General features: G+C 49.9%; 1 protein-coding gene across 2 annotated transcripts in view; it reads right to left on the reverse strand.

Moving 5' to 3' along the window:
* Tctex1d2 (Tctex1 domain containing 2) overlaps nucleotides 1–6870 on the reverse strand; it is a 13669-nt gene that overhangs the window by 6309 nt on the left and 490 nt on the right. For both annotated transcript variants that reach the window (XM_005383130.2, XM_013513399.1), the window contains exon 2: nucleotides 3698–3831. In XM_005383130.2, coding sequence (XP_005383187.1) covers nucleotides 3698–3831 — 134 coding nt within the window. The remainder of the gene's footprint in view (nucleotides 1–3697; nucleotides 3832–6870) is intronic.

Raw genomic sequence — 6870 nt, forward strand, 5'->3', positions numbered from 1 at the left:
GGGATATAGCTCAGTGGCATATAGCTCAGTGCCTGGTAAGACTGAAGTCATGAGTTCAATTCCCGGTACCAAAAAAAAAAACCAAAAAAACATAAACTGTGCAGCAAAATGAACCTTTATTCTTGCTGAGCCTGGTGGCGCATGCCTGTAATCCCAACACTTGGGAGGCTGAGGCAGGAGGATCACTGTGAGTTCGAGACCAGCCTGGGCTACAAAGTGAGCTCAAGGCCAGCCTGAACTGCATAATGAGACCTTGTCTCAAAAAGACAAAAAGAAAAAAAAAACAACAACAACAACACAACTATCCCATCATTCTTGCAACTTTCTGCAGCAGTTCTGGAAGTTCTCTTTCATGAAGGTCTTTAGTTGCACTGACACGGCCACCTTTAATTCAACATTTCATGGTTGTATTAACTCTGAGAAAGAGCCACAAGTCACATGGTACCAGATTCAGCAAATAAGGTGGATGAGGATATAGCACATTGATTTAATGAGCCTGCCTTTCTATTGGATGATGCTTAGCTACCATATTCACTGTGTTTTTTATCACAGCTGGTGAGAACACTTAGGAAAGAACCCTTCCAGAACTGCTTCAGAAAGTGGCGAAGACGCTGGGATGAGTGTGCTTGCAAGCGGGGATTCTGTGGAGGACTCATAGCAAGGCGTCTTTTACTATAACAAATTTTCCTGAACATTTACCATCCATTCTCATCACTGGTCCACAGGTGCTTCACACGTGTGCCGGCAAGCTTGGGAACCAGAGAGACCTGGAGATGGAGCCGAACCCTAAACTTAACCAAGACAGCCACTCTGGAGGCCGCACTGAACTTCAGAGTTTGTGTTTCCTCTCGGCTAAGTGGCAGTACCCTTACCTACGCCCCAGGCCCGCTGCCAGCCCAGGCGAGCGCGGGGCGGGAGCAGCTCAAGCATCTAGAGCGGGCTCCCAGCGCCCAGCTCCTCTGCGGCCCTACTCTCCGTCATGCGCCAGCGAGGCCTTCGGGTCAGAGACAAGGGAGACGCTCTTGTGGCCCCGGGACGCGGGGCAGCGAAGGGCTCAAGGCGGACAGAGAAACAACTCGAGGGATGGCAGATCTCTCATGAGCCCAGGAGCGCAGCGCAGGCTCCTGCCTTTGTGAGGGCAGTGGGAAGAGCTGACCCGAAAAGGCTTCCTGGAGGGGACAGAGAAGCGGGCAGAGTCGGGAGAAGCGGGCCGAGTCGGGAGGAACGAGGGAGGCAACGTCTCTCCGTTCTGCGGGGAGGGAGAGGACTGGAGACACTGCGAGCCTGGGGTCTGCAGGAAACCGGAAGTGCTCGGCGAGGTGAGGAGAAAACAGCAAGGCCAGGGGAGTAACTAGGCCCAGGGCTGACGTGGGGACCCAGCCCTTCGAGAATTCCCACTAGTACCCAAGTGGAGAGAAGAAAACTGGACGGGTGTCTCATCGTCCCACTGCTGTGACCTGGGAAGAAGAAAAATGAAAAAAAGGCCTGGCAAGATGGAGCATACCTATAACCCCAGCACTTGGGAGGCTGAGACAGGAGGATCACTATGAGTTTGAAACCAGCCTAAACTGCATGGCAAAATACTGTCTCAAACCAGGCGTGGTGGCGCACGCCTGTAATACCAGCACTCAGGATGCTGAGGCAGGAGGATCATTGGGAGTTCAAGGCCAGCCTGGGCTACAAAGTGACCTCAAGGCCAGCCTGAACTGCATAGCCAGACCCTGTCTCAAAAAAAAAAAAAAAAAAAAAAGATACTGTCTCAAAAACACAAAAAAAGCAAAATGAAACAAAAAAAGTGAAATGGGCAATAGAACAATGCCAGCTCCCGGTGATGGCAGTAAAGGCTGCAGGGTTATGAAGTAAATCAGCAGGTAATCTGAGCCCACAGCATCCTGCATGTGGAGCTCGAGGGTAACTCAGGATACTTCAGGAAATCTCAGACAAAGCCTGGTTCCTTTTAAGAAGCACTGTACACTCAGCTCAGCGTCCCCTTTCTGTGCCGAACCCCTAATCCCATATAAATGTGGCTGGAATATTAAACACTCAGCCCTTAAGTCACAGCTGCGAGCGAAAATAAAATATCCTCAGACATGGCAGGGGGAAAATTTAAAAAGAAAATATCCGCTGATATGGCAGGAGGAAAACTTTAAAAAGATCAGGTACAGCGTCTCACAGCAGTGATGACGCAGATAGAGCCAAGTCAGGAGCTGAACGGCACAGGCAGAGACGCAACAGCAAAACTCCCACAAAGAACACACCGAGGGGGGCTGGGGATTTAGCTCAGCGGCAAAAGCGCCTGCCTGGCAAGCGCAAGGTCGTGAGTTCGGTTCCCGGTACCGGAGAAAAACCAAAAACCAAACAAAACAAAACAAAATAAAGAACACACCGAGAAAGACACAGACCACTCAGAGCACTGAGATTCAGCTAGGAGATAGTGAGACAAGGAGAAATTCCTCACAACTGAGTCACAGGAGAGAACCTCGTAAGTGTATAGATCCTGTCGATAAGGACTCTGACAGATTCTAAACCTATAGAAGCAGCGCATGGTGGTGCACATCTGGAATACCAGCATTCAGGAGGCTGAGGCAGGAGGATCTCCTCCAGTTCAAGGCCAACCTGGGCTACATAGTGAGTTCCAAACTAGCCTGAACTATATAGGGAGGCCCTGTCTCCAAAAAAAAAAAAAAAGCTGGGCATGGTAGTGTATTCCTATAATCCCAGCCCTTGGGAAGCTGAGGCAGGAGGAATGTTGTAAATTTGAGGCCAGCCTGGGCTACATAGTGAGTTCAAGGGCAGCCTGAACTACAAAGTAAGACCCTGTCTCAAAAAAAAAAAAAAAAAAAATCACCACTAAAATGTAAGAATAAAATTTTTAAAATAGGTGATGGTATTTGAAGGTGATTTTTTTTTTAATTTTTAAATTTTTTTTTGGTCTTTTTGAGACAGGGTTTCACTTATGCAGTTCAGGCTGGTCTTGAGCTCACTTTGTAGCCCAGGCTGGTCTCAAACTCTTTAAGGATCCTCCTGCCTCAGCCGTGCTGGGATTACAGGCGTGTGCCACCACACCGGCTTTTTTTTTTTTTTTTTTGGTGCTGAGAACCAAACCTCATACACTGCACCGCTGAGCTGTGGTCCTTGTCCCATGGAGTAATTTCTGTTCTCGATTGTTTACATATTTTTATAACAAGCATGCATCTTTGCAGTCCCAGGCACTGAACCTCCAGGCCGGAGCGGGTTTTATTTTTTAAACAACTTTAACAGCGAATTTTCATTAAAAAGTCAGAAAACAAACATGCTTACATAGTATTTTTTCTTTTTTGAGACAGGGTCTCACTGTGTAGCCCAGCTTGCCCTTGAACTCACTATCTAGTAGTCTAGGCTGACCTGAACTTGCAATGGTCCTCCTGCCTCAGCCTCCCAGAGTGCTGGGATTACAGGCGTGCACCACCCCACCCTGCTTGCGTACACAATTTCTTGGACAGTGTCTTCCTACAAGGGATTATTTCGCATCTTTAATCCTTCGCACCATCTACAGAAACCTGTAGAAGTCACCAAGTAACCAGAAAAGACACATTAAAGAGAAGTTTGTCTTTAACGGAATCCACAGCTTGCATCACTTTCTGAAAGACAGGAAGCGTCCTGGGGCAGAGCTGAGTGTTTGAAGGACTAAATCCCTTCCAGCCATTACCACAGTTACCTTTCAGCTTATCTTTGATGTTTTCTGACAAGCGCTTGGTGAGCTGCGGCGCTTCCTCTGCGGAGTATTCGGCGTTCGCCAGCTCCTCCTTGAGCAGCGCGTGGATGCAGTCTTTCACCACAGAGGGGCGGAACCTGGTGGAGACAGTTGGGGAACGGCTATCTAATCGGGATCTCCGAAACTCCTGCTAACCTTCGCACTGCGACTCCCCCGGATTTTCGTCATCAGCGCCATTTAGTCCTTTTTTTTATTTGCCCTTATAAAAGTAATATAAACAGCGCAGATGTGATGGCGCACACCTGTAATCCCAGCTCTCGAGAGGCTGAGGCAGGAGGTTCGAAAGTTGAAGTCCCTCCTGGATAATTTTGCAAGACCTTGTCTCAAAACTTTAAAAATAAAAATAAAAGCGGCTGGGGTGCAGCCACTAGGAAGGCTCTGGGTTCAAATCCCAGTACAACAATAATAACAGAAGTAATAAATTAAGAAGCAGTTCATATCCTAGGTTGTGTGTACAGCCTGGGCTCCGGGTGGCTATCTAGCCGGAAGCGCGCGGTGGACGCCCCCTACAGGGGGCTCCGCGCTCGCCCCACACAGCCGCCCCCAAGGCAAAAGCGTTGGGGTCAGTCTAGACGTGAGCATATCTTATCTGCTCCACCTTCAAAATCTCAAACGCAGTCATTCTTCCCCATCACCGCATCCTGCCCTGAGCTAGTTCTATCTCCCTCAGCTCTTCCTGGGTCCCGCGACACGCGAGGGGACCCCAGTCTGCCTGTGCCCTCCCCCCAGGGCCCCACGCAGCAACCTGCCCCATCCTGCCCCCCGCACTGCACTTCGGAACGACTCGTCTGTTTCAAATACCTCAAGCGGCAGTGATGGCACTCACGCTTGCGATCCCAGCACTTGGGAGGCTGAAGCAGGAGGACTGCTGCGAGTTCGAGACCAGCCTGGGCTACATAGTGAGTTGAAGGTCAGCCTGGACTACAGAGCGAGGCCCTGTCTCAAATATACAACAACAATAACCCAAGAAACCCAGTCCCCCAACACACACAAAAAAACCACTTCCAAATCTTCCCCAGTGCACTCCAAAGAAGGGTCAGCGTCCTCCCTGTAACATCGAGGGTCCCAGGAAGTCTCCGGCAGCATTGCGGGCTTGTTTTCCTGGACACACACACCCCTGGGCCTCGCCTGCGCTGCACCCTTGGAGTCTGTGCTTGCTGTCACCATGTGGGCTAGCCCGGCTCCCTGGTCTGCAGGCAAATCCCCTTCCTCCGCACAGCTGCGGGAGTCGCAGGGCGCCTCCCTCCCTCCCAGCCGCCTCCCGCCCTGCTCCTGTCCTACCTCACTGTGGCTTTCTCCTGTGGGATGTCCCTCAGCCCTGATGGACAGAAGCTCCATCAGGGGTTTTGTCAATGCTGTTCAGTTTTACCCCCATACCCACATCACAGACAATACACATTGCTGACAATCATTAAATAAAGACAGAAAATGACCCCTGATTCACCACCGTTACCAATAGCATTAGCAGGTTGGTTGAACTTATCACACATTACAACATTTAGTTCCTTTTTTCAGCGCTGTATATTCTATCAGTTGATTTATCAACCACCTGCCAAATTATCAGAATATTTTAAGGTTTTTGGTTTTGGTTTTTTTAAGACAGGGTCTTGCCATGTAGTCCAGGCTGGCCTCGAACTTACAGTGATCCTCCTGCCTCAGCCTTCCAAATGCTGAGACTACAAGTGTGTGCCACCACAACTAGCTCCTGTAATCGGATGTGTGAGTTGTGTGAAGAAAACCTCAACATTTTATTGAGAATTTAAAAATCTTAAAGTGGGTTGGGCATGGTGACCCATGCCTGTAATCCCAGCACTCAGGAGGCTAAGGCAGGAGAACTGTTGGCTGTGAGTTCCAGACCAGCCTGGGCTACAGAGTGAGCCCAAGGCCAGCCTGGGCTACTCAAAAAAGACCAAAAAAAAATCTTAAAGTGGCCAGGCATGGTGATACACACCTGTAATCCTAGCACTTGGGCGGCTGAGGCAGGCAGATTGTGAGTTTGAGGCCAGCCTGGGCTATATAGTGAGACCCTGTCTCAAAAATCAATCTGTCGATCAATCGATCAATCAAATCACAGCACAGGGGTATTCCTACATATGCCTATGTGTTGTCAGTTTTGTTCTGCACTGTTTTACAGTGGAAACGGTGGTGGCACCCTCTACATTATTACAAACTTTAACTAAGATAGCCAAACTTCTCCCTGGGTCTCTGGAGAGTAAACCTAGGGGTGCTGTACCACTGAGCTACATCCCCAGCGCTTTTTATTTATTCATTTATTTTTGTTGTTTTGTTTTGTTTTTTGTTTTTTTTTCCGGTAGCGGGGATGGAACTCAAGACCCTGCGCTTGCCAGGCAGGCGCTGTGCCGCTGAGCTAAGTCCCCAGCCCCTACTCATTTATTTTTGAGCCACAGTCTCACTAAGCAGCTCAGGCCAGCCTTGAATTCATTTTGTAGCCCAGGCTGGCCTCGAACTCACAGCGAATCTCCTGCCTCAGCCTTCCGAGTGCCAGGATTACAGACGTGCGCCATCACGCCCAGCCCTTTTTATTTTTTGAGACAAGTCTCTTTAAATTGCCTACGCTGGGCTCAAATTTGCAAGCCTCCTGCCTCAGCCTCCAGGAATGCAGGGATTACAGACTTTCGCGACTAGGTCCAATGCCAGAAGTAGGCGTATTATGGCACAAGTGTGTACATGGTAGCCCTGGAAACATGGTAGCCCTGAACAGCGTCCCTTACCAGCCGCTATTTTCCTGCCTCTCTCCATCCTATCCCTGTTCTTTCCCGTGCGCACTCCTGGGTTTCTCAGGGTCAACCCCTCCTGCACCAGCGTAAGATTTATTTATTTATTTTTGCCTTTTTTTTGAGACAGGGTCTCGCTGTGCAGTTCAGGCTGGCCTTGAGCTCACTTTGTAGCCTAGGCTGGTCTCGAACTCGCAGCAATCCTTCTGCCTCAGCCTCCCGAGTGCTGGGATTACAGGCATGTGCCACCACGCCCGGCCTGTACCAGCTTAAGTTTCGGTCAGGGACCTAACGCAGCACAACAGGTGTTGTCTTCTGCTGCCCCCTAGCGCCAAAGCAGAGTAGCAGCGTCGGAACTCCAGCGGCTCCACCTCCCGCCCC

Source organism: Chinchilla lanigera, unplaced genomic scaffold (genome assembly GCF_000276665.1).
Source record: "Chinchilla lanigera isolate Chin_1 unplaced genomic scaffold, ChiLan1.0 scaffold00019, whole genome shotgun sequence".
NCBI lineage: Eukaryota > Metazoa > Chordata > Mammalia > Rodentia > Chinchillidae > Chinchilla > Chinchilla lanigera.